This window comes from Coregonus clupeaformis, chromosome 12, assembly GCF_020615455.1.
Source record: "Coregonus clupeaformis isolate EN_2021a chromosome 12, ASM2061545v1, whole genome shotgun sequence".
Taxonomy (NCBI): Eukaryota; Metazoa; Chordata; class Actinopteri; order Salmoniformes; family Salmonidae; genus Coregonus; species Coregonus clupeaformis.
This window is the reverse complement of record NC_059203.1, coordinates 29,541,323-29,562,580: the sequence shown is the minus strand read 5'-3', so window position 1 is coordinate 29,562,580 and position 21,258 is coordinate 29,541,323. Positions and strand designations below refer to the sequence as shown.

The 21,258-nt window shown below is 43.2% G+C and overlaps 1 protein-coding gene across 1 annotated transcript in view; it reads left to right on the top strand.

The window, feature by feature from the left end:
• The window catches only part of slc6a22.2 (solute carrier family 6 member 22, tandem duplicate 2), a 43,733-nt gene extending 26,837 nt beyond the window's left edge, over nt 1-16,896 (top strand). The window contains 2 exon segments of the mRNA XM_041893026.1: nt 10,854-11,024; nt 16,157-16,896. Of these exon segments, the coding sequence (XP_041748960.1) occupies nt 10,854-11,024; nt 16,157-16,357 (372 nt within the window). The 3' untranslated portion in view covers nt 16,358-16,896.
• The last annotated feature ends 4,362 nt before the right edge of the window (nt 16,897-21,258 follow it).

The following is a 21,258-nucleotide window of genomic DNA, read 5'->3' as shown; positions in this document are numbered from 1 at the left end:
CATCTTCTAAGAGTGAAAGTGTACTTTAATACAAAGCCTTCTTGCATACATTCTACCCACTGAGCAACAACTGGTTGAATCAACGTTGTTTCCAAGTCATTTCAACTCAAAACATTTAGTTGAATCAACGTGGAAAACTGATTGGATTTGCAAAAAGTCATCAACATTAGGGCATTGTTTCAATTATCAAATCAAATTTTATTTGCCACATGTGCCGAATACAACAGGTGTAGAAATTACAGTGAAATGCTTACTTACAAGCCCTTAACCAACAATGCATTTTTTAAATATTTTTTTTAACAAAAGTCTTAAGTATTTTTTTTTTAAAGCAAATAACTAAAGAGCAGCAGCAAAATAAAATAACAGTAGGGAGGCTATATACAGAGGGGTACCGGTGCAGAGTCAATGTGCGGGGGCACCGGCTAGTCGAGGTAATATGTACATGTGGGTAGAGTTAAAGTGACTATGCATAAATAATAAACAGAGTAGCAGCAGCGTAAAAGAGGGGGTTGGGGTTGGGGGGGGCAGTGCAAATAGTCCGGGTAGCAATGATTAGCTAGCTGTTCAGGAGTCTTATGGCTTGGGGGTAGAAGCTGTTGAGAAGCTTTTTGGACGTAGACTTGACGCTCTGGTACCGTTTGCCGTGCGGTAGCAGAGAGAACAGTCTATGACTAGGGTGGCTGGAGTCTTTGACAATTTTAAGGGTCTTCCTCTGACATCGCCTGGTATAGAGGTCCTGGATGGCAGGAAGCTTGGTCCCAGTGATGTACTGGGCTGTACGCACTACCCTCTGTAGTGCCTTGCAGTCGGAGGCCGAGCAGTTGCCATACCAGGCGATGATGGAACCAGTCAGGATGCTCTCGATGGTGCAGCTGTAGACCTTTTTGAGGATCTGAGGACCCATGCCGAATCTTTTCAGTCTCCTGAGGGGGAATAGGCTTTGTCGTGCCCTTTTCACGACTGTCTTGGTGTGTTTGGACCATGATAGTTCGTTGGTGATGTGCACACCAAGGAACTTGAAGCTCTCAACCTGTTCCACTACAGCCCCGTCGATGAGAATGGGGGTGTGCTCAGTCCTCTTCTTGTTCCTGTAGTCCACAATCATCTCCTTTGTCTTGATCCCGTTGGCTAGTGGATGGTACAATGGGGTCTTCTGGTGCACGATTCCTTTCTTCTCCAAGTAAGACGTAAAGTCAGCTTGTGAATTGCAGGCCATAATCAGTCACTAGAACTTGAGGCTGGCCCCATTATGTGAACAGATCTTAAAGTCCATTGATCATTGTTGCTGTGGTCACATTGCTTGTGGCTAAGACTTCAGGCCATTTGTACAGGTCTGTCACAATGATCAGGTACTTCTGATGAGCTGGAGCTGCTTGTAGCTCTCCAAATATGTCCACTTGGATCTTCTCCCAAGGTCATTTAAGGCATGGTGTAGGTTGTAGTGGGTTTCTTTCTGGTATGAGGGAATTTTCACTTTGTGAAAAACTGTGTGCCCTGCGCACTAAGTTGGTGACAACATTGTCCATCTTTGGCCACCATACTTTGCTGCGAAGGAACTGCTTCATCTTTCTTGTTCCTGGGTGTCCTTCATGAGCTTGGGTGAGAACTCTGTGTCAGAGTGATTGGTGCAATGGTACGATCTCCTCTTCCAACACATGATTTTTTACAACTGAAAAGTTTGTCTCGTACCATGTAGTATGGACTGAGCAGTATGTCTCGTTGGACCTTTCCATCCTGCTTTCATGTAGGTTTGCACTTTGCTTGGATCTTGTAGTGTTTCTCTTGCTAGCTCTTCCGGTGTGATGGCTCCTTGTAGCTCATCAATTAAGGTCTGTGGAATGAATAGCTCATCTACTTCCTCGTCAAAGTAAGACTCCTCTGTGCTATCGTCTTGTGGAACCAGTCTTGAAAACGTATCAGGAACATTGTTTGACTTTCCTGGGCAAACCTCTGTTTTGTACATGTACTGGGCAAGCCGATCTGACTAGCTGGAGATTCTCATGGGCCGTTTTCCTGTTCCTGAGGCCAACAGAAGAGTGGTCAAGGCCTGATGATCTGTTCTTAGTGTAAACGGTCGTCCGAACAAGTACACATGCCATTTCTCCATGCTCCATTCACAAGCCAGTGCTTCTCTTTCACCGACTGAGTATCTCTGTTCAGAGCCTGACAGAGTCTTCGATGCGTAAGCAACTGGTCATTCTTCTCCATCCATGATCTGATTAAGACTGCTCCTAATCAAACTGCCGAAGCGTCGCAGGTAAGGAACGTTGTATGATCTGGGTGGAAGTAAGCCAGAACAGGTGGTTCTGCTATTGCATGTTTCAGTTCAGCGAAGGCTTGGTCTTGTGCGGACATCCATTTCCATTCTGGGTCCTGGTGTAGCAACTGTCTTAGGGGTTCCGTCGTTGTTGCGTAGTCCGGAATGAACTTCAAGTAATAGTTTGTCATTCCTAAGAAGGTTTGAAGCTCTTTCACTTACTTTGGTGCTGGCATCTTCTTGATTGTCATTACGTTGGACTGGCATAGCTTTACTCCAGCTGTGCTCACTTTGTAGCCAAGGCACTCAATTTAATCTGTGCTGAAGATTTTATTTTTTTATTTTATTTCACCTTTATTTAACCAGGTAAGCCAGTTGAGAACAGGTTCTCATTTACAACTGCGACCTGGCCAAGATAAAGCAAAGCAGTGCAATAAAAACAACACAGAGTTACATATGGGGTAAAAAACATAAAGTCAAAAATACAACAGAAAATATATATACAGTGTGTGCAAATGTAGCAAGTTATGGAGGTAAGGCAATAAATAGGCTATAGTGCAGAATAATTACAATAGTATTAACACTGGAATGCTAGATGTGCAAGAGATTATGTGCAAATAGAGATACTGGGGTGCAAAAGAGCAAAATAAATAACAATATGGGGATGAGGTAGTTGGGTGGGCTAATTTCAGATGGGCTGTGTACAGGTGCAGTGATCGGTAAGGTGCTCTGACAACTGATGCTTAAAGTTATTGAGGGAGATAAGAGTCTCCAGCTTCAGAGATTTTTGCAATTCGTTCCAGTCATTGGCAGCAGAGAACTGGAAAGAATGGCGGCCAAAGGAGGTGTTGGCTTTGGGAATGACCAGTGAGATATACCTGCTGGAGCGCAGACTACGGGTGGGTGCTGCTATGGTGACCAATGAGCTAAGATAAGGCGGGATTTGCCTAGCAGTGATTTATAGATGGCCTGGAGCCAGTGGGTTTGACTGACGAACATGTAGTGAGGACCAGCCAACAAGAGCGTACAGGTCACAGTGGTGGGTAGTGTATGGGGCTTTGGAGACAAAACGGATGGCACTGTGATAGACTACATCCAATTTGCTGAGTAGAGTGTTGGAGGCTATTTTGTAAATGACATCGCCGAAGTCAAGGATCGGTAGGATAGTCAGTTTTACGAGGGCATGTTTGGCAGCATGAGTGAAGGAGGCTTTGTTGCGAAATAGGAAGCCGATTCTAGATTTAACTTTGGATTGGAGATTCTTTATGTGAGTCTGGAAGTTGAGTTTACAGTCTAACCAGACACCTAGGTATTTGTAGTTGTCCACATACTCTAGGTCAGACCCGTCGAGAGTGGTGATTCTAGTCGGGTGGGCGGGTGCCAGCAGCGTTCGATTGAAAAGCATGCATTTAGTTTTACTAGTGTTTAAGAGCAGTTGGAGGCTACTGATGGATTGTTGTATGGCATTGAAGCTCGTTTGGAGGTTTGTTAACACAGTGTCCAATGAAGGGCCAGATGTATACAAAATGGTGTCGTCTGCGTAGAGGTGGATCTGAGAGTCACCAGCAGCAAGAGCGACATCATTGATATACACGGAGAAAAGTGTCGGCCCAAGAATTGAACCCTGTGGCACCCCCCATAGAGACTGCCATAGGTCCAGACAACAGGCCCTCCGATTTGACACACTGAACTCTATCTGAGAAGTAGTTGGTGAACCAGGCGAGGCAGTCATTTGAGAAACCAAGGCTATTTAGTCTGCCAATAAGAATGCGGTGGTTGACAGAGTCGAAAGCCTTGGCCAGGTCGATGAAGACGGCTGCACAGTACTGTCTATTATCAATCGCGGTTATAATATCGTTTAGGACCTTGAGCGTGGCTGAAGTGCACCCGTGACCAGCTCGGAAACCGGATTGCATAGCGGAGAAGGTACGGTGGTATTCGAAATGGTCGGTGATCTGTTTGTTAACTTGGCTTTCAAATACTTTCGAAAGGCAGGGCAGGATGGATATAGGTCTGTAGCAGTTTGGATCTAGAGTGTCACCCCCTTTGAAGAGGGGGATGACCGCGGCAGCTTTCCAATCTCTGGGGATCTCAGACGTTATGAAAGAGAGGTTGAACAGACTAGTAACAGGGGTTGCGACAATTTCGGCGGCTAGTTTTAGAAAGAAAGGGTCCAGATTGTCTAGCCCAGCTGATACATTTCCCTCTGTTCACCATCATGTTGAACTTTGCAAGGTGTGCGAACACTTCTTTCAGTCTCTTGACGTGTTCATTTTTTATCCTTTCCGTGGACCGTGATATCATCAAGGTAGTGTGGCGCCCCCTTCAGGCCGGACAGCACGATGTCTGTGATCTTCTGGAAAGCACTTGACACATTTACATTTAACATTTAAGTCATTTAGCAGACGCTCTTATTCAGAGCGACTTACAAATTGGTGCATTCAACTTAGGATAGCCTGTGGGACAACCACCACTGGGGGACGGGGGGGTGTAGAAGGATTACTGTTATACTATTCCAGGTATTCCTTAAAGAGGTAGGGTTTCAAGTGTCTCTGGAAGGTGGTCAGTGACTCTGCTGTCCTGGCGTCGTGGGGGAGCTTGTTCCACCATTGGGGTGCCAGAGCAGCGAATAGCTTTGACTGGGCTGAGCGGGAACTGTGCTTCCCTAGAGGTAAGGGGGCTAGCAGGCGAGGGGTGGATGAACGTAGTGCCCTCGTTTGGGTGTAGGGTCTGATCAGAGCCTGAAGGTACGGAGGTGCCGTTCCCCTCACAGCTCCGTAGGCAAGCACCATGGTCTTGTAGTAGATGCGAGCCTCAACTGGAAGCCAGTGGAGTGTGCGGAGGAGCGGGGTGACATGAGAGAACTTGGGAAGGTCGAACACCAGACAGGCTGCAGCGTTCTGGATAAGTTGTAGGGGTTTAATGGCACAGGCAGAGAGCCCAGCCAACAGCGAGTTGCAGTAATCCAGACAGGAGATGACAAGTGCCTGGATTAGGACCTGTGCCGCTTTCTGTGTAAGGCAGGGTCGTACTCTGCGAATGTTGTAGAGCATGAACCTGCAGGATCGGGTCACCACTTTGATGTTAGCGGAGAACGACAGGGTGTTGTCCAGGGTCACGCCAAGGTTCCGTGCACTCTGGGAGGAGGACACAATGGAGTTGTCAACCGTGATGGCGAGATCAAGGAGCGGGCAGTCCTTCCCCAGAAGGAAGAGCAGCTCCGTCTTGCTGAGGTTCAGCTTGAGGTGGTGATCCGACATCCACACTGATATGTCCACCAGACATGCAGAGATGCGAGTCGCCACCTGGTTATCAGAAGGGGGAAAGGATAATATTAATTGTGTGTCGTCTGCGTAGCAATGATAGGAGAGAGCATGTGAGGATATGACAGAGCCAAGTGACTTGGTGTATAGAGAGAATAGGAGAGGGCCTAGAACTGAGCCCTGGGGGACACTAGTGGTAAGAGCACGTGGTGTGGAGACAGATTCTCGCCACGCCACGTGGTAGGAGCGACCTGTCAGGTAGGACGCAATCCAAGAGTGAGCAGCGCCGGAGATGCCCAACTCGGAGAGTGTGGAGAGGAGGATCTGATGGTTCACAGTATCATGGAGAGAGGAGAGAGAGTTAGCTTTAGCAGTGCGGAGAGCCTCCGTGAAAAAGAGAAGAGCAGTCTCAGTTGAATGACCAGTCTTGAAACCTGACTGGTTTGGATCAAGAAGGTCATTCTGAGAGAGATAGCAGGAGAGTTGGCTAGAGACGGCATGCTCAAGCGTTTTGGAGAGAAAAGAAAGAAGGGATACTGGTCTGTAGTTGTTGACATCGGAGGGATCGAGTGTAGGTTTTTTGACGAGGGGTGCAATTTTCGTTCTCTTGAAGACGGAAGGGACATAGCCAGTGGTCAAGGATGAGTTGATGAGGGAGGTGAGGGAGAAGGTGAGCAGGACCGGCGGTGTCATTTGACTTAATAAATGAGGATCGGATGTCGTCAACCTTCTTTTCAAAATGGTTGACGAAGTCATCCACAGAGAAGTAGGAGGGAGGGGGAGGATGAGGAGGATTCAGCAGGGAGGAGAAGATGTAAAGAGCTTCCTAGGGTTAGAGGCAGAGGCTTGAAATTTAGAGTGGTAAAAAGCAGAAACAGAGGAAGAAAATGTAGAGAGGAGGGCGTGAAAAGATGACAGGTTCGCAGGGAGTCTAGTTTTCCTCCATTTCCGCTCGGCTGCCCAGAGACCTGTTCTGTGAGCTCGCAATGAGTCGTCAAGCCACGGAGCAGGAGGGGAGGACCGAGCCGGCCGGGTGGATAGGGGACATAGAGTGTCAAAAGATTCAGAAAGAGAGGAGAGGAGGGTTGAGGAGGCAGAATCAGGAGATCGGAGGGAGAAGGATTCAGCAGGGGGAAGAGATGATAGGATGGAAGAGGAGAGAGTAGCGTTGCGACGGCACATTACCATCTGAGTAGGGGCAGAGTGAGTAGTGTTGGAGGAGAGCGAGAGAGAAAAGGATACAAAGTAGTGGTCGGAGACATGGAGGGGAGTTGCAGTGAGATTAGTAGAAGAACAGCATCTAGTACAGATGAGGTCAAGCGTATTGCCTGCCTTGTGAGTGGGGGGGGAGGGTGAGGTCAAAAGAGGAAAGAAGGAGGCAGAGAGAAATGAGTCAAAGGCAGACGTAGGGAGGTTAAAGTCACCTCGAACTGTGAGGGGTGAGCCATCCTCAGGAAAGGAATTGATCAAGGCGTCAAGCTCATTGATGAACTCTCCAAGAGAACCTGGAGGGCGATAAATGATAAGGATGTTAAGCTTGAATGGGCTAGTGACTGTGACAGCATGGAATTCAAATGAGGAGATAGACAGATGGGTCAGGGGGAAAAGAGAGAATGTCCACTTGGGAGAGATGAGGATTCCTGTGCCACCGCCGCGCTGACCAGATGCGGGGCCTCCCTCACTTACCTTTCACTGAAACGCTCAAATATAACTCTCCCAACTTCCACTTTAGAAATTATAATTGTTGTAAACTACAGTGGTTCAATGTTTTCTAGGAATAGATTCTAACTTAGTTTATTCAGCTAGCTAACTTGGTACAGTATTCCTCTGTGAAAACCGCCCAGGGCACCGTATCCTATGACACCATAGCTAACTAGCATGCTAGCATCCAATAACACACGGTTTAGCACCAACTACTAATAGTGTTAACACACTAAACAGATCATTCGTGTCCGTGTCTAGTTCCTTTCATAACACATAAATAATTAAACGTTGGCTAGCTAGCACAAAGTCAGTCATGCTAGCTACACAAGTGGACTACACATCTCAAATGTTCAGAAAGTGAAGCTTTACGTTGCAAAATTCTCATTGACTAAAATGATATTGTATTTAGTTGCTACAGTACTGCTAGCTGGTAGTGTTGGCTAGCTAGCAATGGCTGCGGTGTTGACTTTGTTTGAAAAACGGCGTCGCCGCGAACGAATGTAGCTGGCTAGCTAACCTCGATAGTTACTCTATACTACACCTTTATCTTTGATACAAAGACAACTATGTAGCTAGCTAACATTACAATAATCAAATCGTTCCATTGTAATGTAATGTGTGTCATATTACCTGTGGAGCGAAGTACAGCATGACTACTCACTCCAACTCCAACACGGAAGACAATCCGAAGGGTAATCGTTTGTATTGGAACACGCCCTCATGCGTGATAAACACGGTGAAGTGACGAGACTCAGGGGCAAGCGGAACTTGGTGATATCCACTCCTACTTTGAAAAACCTGCGGCGCCGGCAAACTCAGTAATCAGCTCGTCAATCGAAGGAAGTGGGTGTTTTCCCACTATGATTGCCTTGTTGACTTCTCGTAAGTCACAGCATGTGCGAATTCCTCCTGATTTCTTCCTGGCAACTGTAATGTTCGAAATCCATTCTGGACGGTCGACTGATTCGATTATGTCCTCGTGTTGCAGTCTTTTCAGATCAGCTGGTACCTCTTCCCTGACAGACAACGGTAATCTTCTCAGTGGTTGCACCACTGTCTGTGCATCTTTTCTCACTCTAGGTGCATGTTCAAAGCCTTTAATACAGCCTAGACCTGTGAAAAGCTGTGCATTTTCCTTAACACACTCTGGTTCTGATTCCATAGCAATCTGAAGAGCAGGCTGTGGAGGTGCAATGGTAGGGTCTCCCTAAACCAGGTTAAAGTTCAGTGCCTGTAGGAGGGGTCGCCCCATCAGACAGTCACCATTGCGTGCAACATACAGCTTAGCTTGAACGGTTTTACCTTTGTGAGACACTGGCACAACAATATATCCATCAACAGGCACAGTAGATCTATCATACTGACTGATTTTAGTATCCAGTGGCTGAAGGGGAAACTTCTGTGCTAGCTTTGCATGGTAAACATCAGAGTTCAGCAAAGACACCTAGGCTCCAGTGCCCACTGTCCTATTCACTTTTATGCCACCAACAGTGCACTGATAAGAAAAAACATTCTCTGTATTCTTCATGTGTCGGCCTGAGGGCACACACTTAGTATGTTGTGAATTCTGTAATGAAGGTATTGTAATGTTTTTAAAATTGTATAAGAGCCTTAATTTTGCCGGACCCCCCGAAGAGTAGCTGCTGTCTTGGCAGCAGCTAATGGGGATACATAATAAAAAAACAAAAAAAATACAAAATGTGAAGACTACGTACTTTGTATACTTGCATTACTTTCCCATCCTTATCATCATTATCATCTTTGTTCTCTGTATCAGCTCTGATAGCGGAGTTTGAAGCTATAGCTGAACCACACACACTCTACTGTCCAAAGTTGTTAGTTATTACATATTTTCGCTTTAGCTGGGCAGTTGTCATCTTTTGATTTGTGATCCATTCTTCCAGTTATGACATTTCACATTTGAGCCCTTTCCTCACTCTGCATCATCTGACTGAGTCTGTGTTCTATTTTTCCATTTTGAATTACCCCAATGATTTTGTGAGTAATTGATTCTCTGCACATCAGCTTTTGTAGCCTGTGCTGCCCCCTGCAGGAATTTCACTTCCTCTTTTGTAGCTTCTATTGCTGTGGCTATGTTGACAGATCTAGTTAGGGTAATGTCTCCCTCATTAAGCAAACGTTCCCTCAACTTGTTGCTTGTAGTCTTGTTTATCAACTGATCTCTGATCAACTGCTCTGTAAGCTCTCCCCATTCACAAGTACTTGCTAGCTGCCTGAGCTCTGCTACATTCATTGCCACAGATTCACCCTGTTGCGGTGTTCGTCTGTAAAATTTAGCACGTTTGGTTGTTATGTTTGTTTTGGTTAGAAAATGCGCATCTAGCCGCGCCATAGCATGCTCAATTTCAGTAACTTCAATATCACTTGGTAGTGTAGCAAAGATGCACTGTTGCTCGGTCCCTAAACAATGAAGCAGAATCGCCAGCTGTTGCTCCTTCGGGACTTGTTTAATCCGGTAGCTAACAGGTAAATTCCAATGTGTTATTTCCATATTTTCCATTGTAGAGAAGGGTCGCCTGGTGCGGCCAGAAAAGGCTGGATCGGTGCCAGAAATGCGGACGCATTCACCTCGTTAGCGGGCTCGGGATGATCTCCCTTTTGTACCACGGTCGCGTACTGTACTGCCGCTTGTTGTATTGCTTAGGCGTCATCTTCATTTGCAGACGTTCAGTTCGTAAATTCCTCATCGCCACATATAGTAGTGTCTCAGGCTAATGATCACAACTTGTGTTATCGTTTAACAAGGTTGAATAACTATTAGAAAGTTACATGGTTAGTTCCCGTAGCTGTCAGCTAAGCTATCTATTAACTAGCCTATCCGTCTCAGTCCGGATGTTAATGTTACTTCCGTTAATGAACATTGGTAATTGTAGTCCTATAACTAAACTATTAACTATGTAGTCAGTCAGGTCCTACATCACCCAACTTTTAACCTAAATCCAATGACATGGTGACATTTGTTGTTGATTTCACGTTGAATTCATGTCAGTTGACAACTCAACCAAATGTAAATCAAATCAATATGTTGAACTTACATCTGTGCCTAGTGGGTAATATTGGAATCGGACACAACTTTGCCAACAGTATTGATATGCTGTGGTGTAGGTATAAAGACAGATGCCTGATGTGGTGTAATTGAGCTCAGGGAGGTATTTAGTTGGTTAGTCTCACCTTGTGAGAGTGTTTTTGACAGCTGATAGAAGCTGCTGTCTTCAGCAAGACATGTCTCAAACAGATGCAAGTCTCTCTCATGACTGATGGCTTTTAAACTCTGGTTTTGCTTTGTTGAAGTAAGATAACCAAGAAGAATGTCTATTTCTTGACTTACTTAGACCCCCAGGCTTTTCTGGAAGCTGAACATCTAGCTTTTCAAGAGGCTTTTTTAGAACCACAGGTTTTTCCTCACTGTAAATCGCTCTGGATTAGAACGTCTGCTAAATTATTAAAGTATAAAATGTAGAATTTCTATAACCTGTTGAAACAAATGCTTAGGCTATTGACGTTTTACCTTCATCTCACTCGGGTTGGCCCAGGTTTTTCCCTGAATACACTTTCTGCTTAAACAATGTCCCTTGTATGTCCTCTGCCACTTCTGTCTCTTTCTATAGGGTACGCTTGTCTTCTCCCTGGTCAAGTATACCCCCCTCAAGTTCAACAACACTTATGAGTACCCCTGGTGGGGCTACGCCATTGGTGGATTCTTCACTCTCTCCTCGACATTACTGGTACCTCTCTGGATGCTGTACAAGATGAGTGTCACCCCTGGATCACTGCGGCAGGTACAAAGAAACGCTGCGTTTGAAACATGATTAAGTGCTCCATATCATAGTCGTTTCATCATGTTCTACTGTCTCTAATGTAACTACAAAATCTGATGACAATGGTATATTCTGATTCCTTCAGATTCACATTTGTCCTACAAGAGGAACATCTTAGCACAGCTCACACATTATATAATAATACAAATAACTTTATTTGTAAGCATTTTTTCAATACAGATAACGTGCTTCGCATCATTAAATACTAATGAAGAAACAAAGACAGGAGGAAGGAGAATGAAAGATAGCTAATTAAAATCATACATTGAAATCACACATTATAAGCATCTTTATAAAAGTGTCTTCAGCAGGGATTTAAAAAGAGGTAAAACATACACAAAACATAAAGAAAAAACTGAAGGAAACAAACAATAGTAACAGTCAGAGATAAGTAGTACCTCACCCCCCACCCACCTGCCCATAGGAGGAAGCTACATGGAATTGTTCACAATAGTTATAGCCCCTGGGATGAAACTCCTCCCGAAGCATACAAGGCAACATTTAATTGTCCTATATTTCCGACCTGATGGGAGAAGATCGGAGCAGTGGTGGAGTGGGTGGTCTGGTAAGCAGCAATATTCCGTCTGCTGGCAGCGGGCCTCATTCCTTTATCTCAGTATTATCTTTATCTCAGTATTATACAACGGGTGGGTCTAATCCTAAAATCATACCACCGGCTAAATCTATGACGTTAAAATGCCTATTTACTCTCTTCCATCTGACTGCGCAATCCACTGTCTCATCAGCCCAGCCAAGCAATTTATAAACTTGATCTCCACTATAAAAATCTAGACATTCTCAAATTTCTTTTAGACTAACATTTTGTTTTCAACAGCGGAGATTTGTATAAACCTTGCAGTCTGTCTCTCCGATATTTGCAACATTGTTTCAATATTCAAATTAGATCTCCAGCTGTCCCATAGTAATGAACTTGTCGGAACGAGAGACAGGCAGGCAGCGTTTCTCAGCCAGTCGAAATCATGGATCAGCTTGGCATCATTTTTATGGATATATACAAAGAAATGTCAATTGAAAAAAGGTAAAACGAAACGAAGTGCAGCTAGTTTGCAGTCTTTCCAGCTTCAGTTTGAAGTGATTGTGTTAGCAGTGTTGTTGGCTAGCTCCTCTGAACAACACAGTGTCCTGACGAGTGAGCACATTTTCTATGCCAGGCGAAATCGCGCCTCATTAGCTTATTGTTGTGGATGTATCCAAATAAATGTCTCTAGAAAACAGCTTAAACAAATGCAAATGCAGCTACTTTGCTGTTATTCTGGCTGCACTTTTTGACGTGACTGTAAGTTAGCCGTAGTTGGCTAGCTAGCAAGCAAGGGATAAGAACGTTGCCAGCCAGTATGGCAATGGAACATTTAGAATGAACGACTGGGTCGCGTCCATAGATACAGAACAAAAAGACTGAATGACTGGGTTGCGTCTCTAGCAACTGAACTGATGGAACGAACGACCAGCTGGCTTGGGTAGCAACCCTAGATTTGTGTCGGGACTATATCTTGTGGAGCGATGAAATAGTATGAATAAATTCATCAAAATAACGTTTTTTTTATTAAAATATGTCAATCATTATTTGAATATGTTGGTAACCTGTTGTATAAAAGTGATAATGCCAGAGAAGCCGGTGTTTGGAGGATATATTGGCACAGTTTGCCGGCCCGAGACGAAACAACACCCTTGACAATATATCCTCCAAACACCGGCTTCTCGGGCATTATCACTTAATTATAGACTGGGTGGTTTGAGCCCTGAATGCTGATTGGATGAAAGCTGTGGTATATCAGACCGTATACCACGGGTATGAAAAAACATTTATTTTTACTGCTCTAATTACGTTTCTAACCATTTTATAATAGCAATAAGGCACCTCGGGTGTTTGTGGTATATTGCCAATATACCACGGCTAAGGGCTATATCCAGGCACTCTGTGTTGTGTCGTGCTTAAGAACAGCCCTTAGACGTGGTATATTGGCCATATACCACACCCGCTCTGGCCTTATTGCTTAATTATACCACAGCATTGTTGAATAATCGTTTCTGATTGGCAAGAAGGGCATTCAAACCAGATAACGGGACAGTTGGAAAAGATATCGGAACACCTTGAAATCATGACGTAATATGCGCCTACAGATGCAGACCGTACTTGCTACAAAGTTACAGAAAGCTAAAACAACAACCACACAAACCGAAATTTGATACATTGTAAACGCAGGTTCAACGAGCATCTGATGACCCAACATGGTGAGAGATGAACATGAATTTCTCCGGTCCCTTCTGTTGCGGTCATGACGCAAGTGGCACTATGCTGTCAAGTCCTCCCACTGTTGTCAGCAACTGATGTTTTTGAATTTGGTTGTCATATTGGCAGGTTTGCTAGTGTAGCTGGTCTGGCTACTTTTGTGCGTTGTGTTCTGGAGTATTGGTAACGAACAGGACTCTGGACACTAGTTGCCGGTTTCTGTTCTTTTATTTATCTGGATTGGGCTAAATAAATGCAATACAATGAATGGTGAGCTTCTCAATGCTGTAGACAGTGCACACCTCTCCTCAGTAGAATCAAAAACGACAGATACTGTACATTCAATGGATATAAATATTTAATTGAAATAGTACCATTAATCCAAACTAATAATATTCTAGTTGCGATAACAGCTCTGCAATATAAAAATAAATACGTGTGTCAAACACTTCATATTACAAAAGACACCGGCTATAATTTAAACAGTGACAAACTAGCCACATATAAATGCAATACACATAAAAATACAACTGTAGAGGTACATACCTGGGTTGGATGAAATGAATGCAATACAATGAATGGTGAGCTTCTTAATGCTGCACACAATGCACACCTATCGTGAGGAAAAGTAAAGTGAGCAAGTGCCTGCACGAGGGAAGCCAAGTTACAGACAGTCAGCCAGCATGTACTGAAGCTAGCTAGCCTAACATTGCATCACTCTGTAGAATACTTTTTCTACAGAATAATAATGACAAAAGGTTGTCAGCAACACAACAATGTTGGAATACATTCTAACAAAATTATATGAAGTTTTACTTGTTCTAATTGTTCATACCATATGTACATTAGCACACAAGTGAACACATACACTATATATACAAAAGTATGTGGACACCCCTTCAAATTAGTGGATTCAGCTATTTCAGCCACACCCGTTGCTGACAGGTGTATAAAAATCGAGCACACAGCCATGCAATCTCCATAGACAAACATTGGCAGTAGAATGGGCTTACTGAAGAGATAAGTGACTTTCAACGTGGCACCGTCATAGTATGCCACCTTTCCAACAAGTCAGGTCGTCAAATTTCTGCCCTGCTAGAGCTTCCCCGGTTAACTGTAAGTGCTGTTATTGTGAAAAGGAAACATCTAGGAGCAACAACGGCTCAGCCACGAAGTGGTAGGCCACAAGCTCACAGAACGGGACCGCCCAGTGCTGAAGCGCATAAAAATCGCCTGTCCTCAGTTGCAACACTCACTACCAAGTTCCAAACTGCCTCTGGAAGCAACGTCAGCACAATAACTGTTCGTCGGGAGCTTTGAAATGGGTTTCCATGGCCGAGAAGCCGCACACAAGCCTAAGATCACCATGTACAATGCCAATCGTCGGCTGGAGTTGTGTAAAGCTTGCTGTCATTGTCCTCTGTAATGATGAATCACGCTTCACCATCTGGCAGTCCAATGGACAAATGAGGGTTTGGCAGATGCCAGGAGAACGCTACATGCCCCAATGCATAATGCCAACTGTAAAGTTTGGTGGAGGAGGAATAATGGTCTGGGGCTGTTTTCATGGTTCGGGCTAGGCCCCTTAGTTCCAGTGAAGGGAAATCTTAAGTCTACAGCGTTCAATGACATTCTAGGCGATTCTGTGCTTCCAACTTTGTGGCAATAGTTTGGGGAAGGCCTGTTCCTGTTTCAGCATGACATGCACAAAGCGAGGTCCATACAGAAAATGGTTTGTCGAGGTCGGTGTGGATGAACTTGAATGGCCTGCACAGAGCTCTGACCTCAACCCCATCGAACACCTTTGGGATGAATTGGAACGCCGACTGCGAGCCAGACCTAATCGCCCAACATCAGTGTCCGACCTCTAATGCTCATGTGGCTGAATGGAAGAAAGTCCCGGCAGCAATGTTCCAACATCTAGTGGAACGCTTTCCCAGAAGAGTGGAGGCTGTTATTGCAGCAAAAGGGGGACCAACTCCATATTAATGCCCATGATTTTGGAATGAGATGTTCGACGAGCAGGTGTCCACATACTTTTGGTCATGTAGTGTAGCTCTCCTCAGTAGAATCAAAACAGACTGAGCAGGGGAAAATCCCACTGCTTACTTGAAGGTACTGCAGGCCAGAGCAATACACCACAGAACAATCGATACTCTCACAATCCATGGATATGGAAAATAAAAAAAAACGAATGAAAGGATTGAGGTGAAATACACATGACAATATTAATACTCGTTACACTAGCAACAAACTATTTAGCTAGCTTCTAGCCTAGTGATCTCCTCATAATGAACAGTGTTGTGTCCTGACGAAAAGGCAAACTTTTCTAGCTATGCCAGGCAAAATTGGGTATTATCATTCATTTGGATGAATCCAAATGAATGTCAATAGAAAACAGCTTAAACAAACGTGGCTACTTTCCTAGTGCTATTCTGACTGCAGAGATCGTGACTGTGTTAGCCATAGCTAGTTGGCTAGCTACCTAGCAAGGGATAAGAACGTTGCCAGCGAGCATGGCAATGGAACATATAGAATGAACAACTGGGTCGCATCCATAAATATAGAACTATTCGAACGAACGACTGGGTCGCGTCTCTAGCGACCAAAAGATGAGAAAGTATGTATGTGGTATAAGCAGAATAAACGCCTCCGTTCTGTATGTTGGAAAAATGAGCTGTGCCTCGTCTCGCTGCGTAGGCCATTATTTCCAAGGTAATGTACAGAACGTCGGCATTTAACGTTTACTTATTTTTCAGCCCAGCACCAGTATTCTGAAATGTGGGATATGCATATCACCCACTCTTTTTCTTCATATTATGATTGCCTTCCCTCCTAACAGAGAATGAAAGCGTTAACCAGTCCAGCAGAGGATCTACCCAAACCCATGTCACAGAAGGAGGCCCTCAACCCCTCAGAAGTGTTTCAGACGTTCACAGAGCTTTACACATTACGGACACCGAGCCAAACCCCTACAGTCACCATCTCCCAGCTGAGTGAAGCACCAGCACCAGCACACAGACGGTGTCCATTTACACCATGAACATGGAAACTTAAAGAACCCGTGGTGGAGTGGGAAACATTCCCGGCTCTTTGCACATTAACTCTGACCCCGGAGACAGGGGTTCGATGCCGGCGTCCAGCTTTCCTACTATGTCTCCTCTTAAAACTATTTCCCTCTCTGTTTCTCATTTATCTGAAATAAAATGAGACAAAACAAAAACACACTTCCACAGATGGGTGTGAAATTCTCTGAAAGCACTTTTCTAGCATCCTCATCACAAACAGACTCCCTTATCACAAAACTGAAACGCACACAGGCACGCACGCAGACACACACATTGAGACGTGTACAAAACAGCACTGCCCTACATCTTCTGAAACGGCACGCAGACAGACTACTATCCCAAATGACGGGACCCAAGGAGACACAGTTACAGTAAACATCCTATACATACAGCTATCTGATGAATGGCAATGACAAAATATTGTAAATGTAATTATATATATAGTGCGGAGATCATCCGTTCACCCACACCGCGTCTCACAAAGGCACGGCGGTTTGAACCAAAAATATAAAAATTTGGACTCCAGAACAAAGGACAAATCTCCAATGGTCTAATGTCCATTGCTCGTGTTTTTTGTCCCAAGCAGGTCTCTTCTTCTTATTGGTGTCCTTTAGTAGTGGTTTCTTTGCAGCAATTCGACCATGAAGGCCTGATTCACACAGTCTCCTCTGAACAGTTGATGTTGAGATGTGTATGTTACTTGGCTGCAGTCTGAGGTGCAGTTAACTCCTCTCCAGATTCACTGACCTTCATGTCTTTTTTTTTTTTTTTTTTTTTTTGGGGATGGATCAGCTTAATATTGCAGATAGATTGTATCTTCTATCAATGTAATTGTCTGCATCACTTCCAATCCCCCATGTTTTTTTATTTTTATATATATATTCCCCTTTATTACTTTTCAACCCCACCATCCTTTCCCTACTTGGAGTAAATTAGTGAACAACAACGCCCAGGCCTCTACTTCCGGTCTATACTTACTATCTACACCTTATGGACAGAGTTAATTTTACAATAATTCTATATCATATATATATATATATATATATATATATATATTTTTATTTATTTTTGCTCCTGAACTTCTTCTACTCTCAACCTCTCCGATCATTTTCATGATGTCCATCCGGTTTGCTTCTAAATGCCATATCTTTCTAACTGTGCTCTTTCCCAAAAGCTCCCAACATACAACCTATATACTTATTATGGACACAGTATGCTTACATTATTAGCTATCTTTGTTATTATTTGTTGTTATTTGTTATTAGTCCCATCCTTCAACTCTATTCAATACCTCCCATCTATCTCTTAACACCATCCATATAGGATTTCTATTTGCCATATATATTTCAACCATACTGTGATGTTTTACAAAAGTTCTGAACCTTTCTATTCTCATTGCTTCTACAGATTGTGAATTAAAAATAAACATTTTTGCTAAAAGTATTATTATATTATTGATTGATTGACTATGACTTTTCAGATCACCCAGTAATGCTATCTGCAAGGTTAGTTCCAGGTAAATATTGCAATCCTTTAGCCATTCCTGGACCTGTGTCCAAAAACAAGCTACAAATGGACAGAACCAAAACAAATGATCTAATGATTCTATCTCTTCACAGCAAAATCTGCAGAGCTGGGAAGATTGTATCCCCCATATAAATAACATTCTATTGGTAGCAAGAATTTTATATAATAATTTAAATTGAAAGATTCTAATTTTTGAATCCGGTGTCGTTTTAGCGTGTCAGTTCATAAACACTATGCCATGGGATCGGTACGTCAAAGATCTCTTCCCAACTATTTTGCAATCTATATGGGACTGCTGTCAATCCTTTGGTCCTTAAGTGAAACTGATATACTTTTTATTTATCACAGTTTTCCTTAACCAATTATGTTCTTTAATGCAAGGCCGACAGACAAGTTCCTTACTTTCTCCCCCTTCAACTTTCCTCTTCCACTTTTGCGGTAAGGCTGCAATTATTTGGTTGTAATTTTGGGTAGAGCAGACATTTCCATATGTTTTTGTTAGCTGCATGTGCGACATAACTCCACCAGTCCTACCGATGATATCATTTACGAAGTTTATACCTTTTTTAAACATTCTGTCAAAAAATAGTTTTTTTTTTTTTTTAAAGACCTTCATGTCTTAAAGTAATGATGGACTGTTGTTTCTCTTCGCTTATTTGAGCTGTTCTTGCCATAATATGGACTTGGTCTTTTACCAAATAGGGCTATCTTCTGTATATCACCCCTACCTTGTCACAACACAACTGATTGGCTCAAATGCAATAAGAAGGAAAGAAATTCAACAAATTAACAAGGCACACCTGTTAATTGAAATGCATTCCAGGTGACTACCTCATGAAGCTGGTTGAGAGAATGTCAAGAGTGTGCAAAGCTGTCATCAAGGCAAAAGGTGGCTACTTTGAAGAATCTCAAATATATTTTGATTTGTTTAACACTTTTTGGGTTACTACATGATTCCATGTGTTATTTCATAGTTTTGATGTCTTCACTATTATTATACAATGTAGAAAATAGTAAAAATAAAGAAAAACCCTTTAGTGAGTAGGTGTGTCCAAACCACAGACTGCATCTTGCAGTTGGTAAGTCACAGTGGGGAAAAAAAGATTTAGTCGTCCACCAATTGTGCAAGTTCTCCCACTTAAAAAGATGAGAGGCCTGTAAATTTCATCATAGGTACACGTCAACTATGACAGACAAAATTAGAAGAAAAAAATTCCAGAAAAATCACATTGTAGGATTTTTTATGAATTTATTTGCAAATTACGGTGGAAAATAAGTATTTGGTCAATAACAAAAGTTTCTCAATACTTTGTTATATACCCTTTGTTGGCAATGACACAGGTCAAACGTTTTCTGTAAGTCTTCACAAGGTTTTCACACACTGTTGCTGGTATTTTGGCCCATTCCTCCATGCAGATCTCCTCTAGAGCAGTGATGTTTTGGGGCTGTCGCTGGGCAACAGACTTTCAACTCCCTCCAAAGATTTTCTATGGGGTTGAGATCTGGAGACTGGCTAGGCCACTCCAGGACCTTGAAATGCTTCTTACGAAGCCACTCCTTCGTTGCCCGGGCAGTGTGTTTGGGATCATTGTCATGCTGAAAGACCCAGCCACGTTTCATCTTCAATGCCCTTACTGATGGAAGGAGGTTTTCACTCAAAATCTCACGATACATGGCCCCATTCATTCTTTCCTTTACACGGATCAGTCGTCCTGGTCCCTTTGCAGAAAAACAGCCCCAAAGCATGATGTTTCCACCCCCATGCTTCACAGTAGGTATGGTGTTCTTTGGATGCAACTCAGCATTCTTTGTCTTCCAAACACGACGAGTTCTATTTTGGTTTCATCTGACATTCTCCCAATCCTCTTCTGGATCATCCAAATGCACTCTAGCAAACTTCAGACGGGCCTGGACATGTACTGGCTTAAGCAGGGGGACACGTCTGGCACTGCAGGAGTCTGATTTGAGTCCCTGGCGGCGTAGTGTGTTACTGATGGTAAGCTTTGTTACCTGGTCCCAGCTCTCTGCAGGTCATTCACTAGGTCCCCCCGTGTGGTTCTGGGATTTTTGCTCACCGTTCTTGTGATCATTTTGACCCCACGGGGTGAGATCTTGCGTGGAGCCCCATATCGAGGGAGATTATCAGTGGTCTTGTATGTCTTCCATTTCCTAATAATTGCTCCCACAGTTGATTTCTTCAAACCAAGCTGCTTACCTATTGCAGATTCAGTCTTCCCAGCCTGGTGCAGGTCTACAATTTTGTTTCTGGTGTCCTTTGACAGCTCTTTGGTCTTGGCCATAGTGGAGTTTGGAGTGTGACTCTTTGAGGTTGTGGACAGGTGTCTTTTATACTGATAACAAGTTCAAACAGGTGCCATTAATACAGGTAACGAGTGGAGGACAGAGGTGCCTCTTAAAGAAGAGGTTACAGGTCTGTGAGAGCCAGAAATCTTGCTTGTTTGTAGGTGACCAAATACTTATTTTCCACCATAATTTGCAAATAAATTCATTAAAAATCCTACAATGTGATTTTCTGGCTTTTTTTTCTCAATTTGTCTGTCATAGTTGACGTGTACCTATGATGAAAATTACATGCCTCTCTCATCTTTTTAAGTGGGAGAACTTGCACAATTGGTGGCTGACTAAATACTTTTTTCCCCCACTGTATATAGTGGCTGTCAGTGCCGTTTAAAATGAGGGAGGACGATTTTTGTTTTCATGAGTATGGCCTTATTTCTATTACAGCATATTGGATGACTGTCATTCATATTCCATTCACCCAGTTCAATGTAACAGCGATATGTTTAGGCTACTACATGATAATCAAAATTTTCCCTATACTCATCATGAGGTTGCTACATCCTAGCCTTCAAATGAAAGTATACAACGTAGGTGCACACAGGTCGAGAGACACATTTGAGGTGACAGACTGACACATGGACAGACAGTGACATGCAATACCGCCTTGCACACTCTTGCCTGCATCTAGCTGATATAGTACATACAGAGTACTGTTGAGGCTACTGTAGACCTTTGCAAAATAGTGTGTTTTAATCAGTTATTTGGTGACGTGATAATATTTAGTGTAGTTTTACCTAAAAAGGATAACTTTTTACATGTTTTACAATTTAAATTTGTATGAAATACACTGAGGATGGCCCTCCCTTTCCTCCTCTGAGGAGCCTCCACTGATATATATATATATATATATATATATATATATATATATATATATATATATATATATATATATATATATAGATAGATAGATAGATATAGTGGGGAGAACAAGTATTTGATACACTTCCGATTTTGCAGGTTTTCCTACTTACAAAGCATGTAGAGGTCC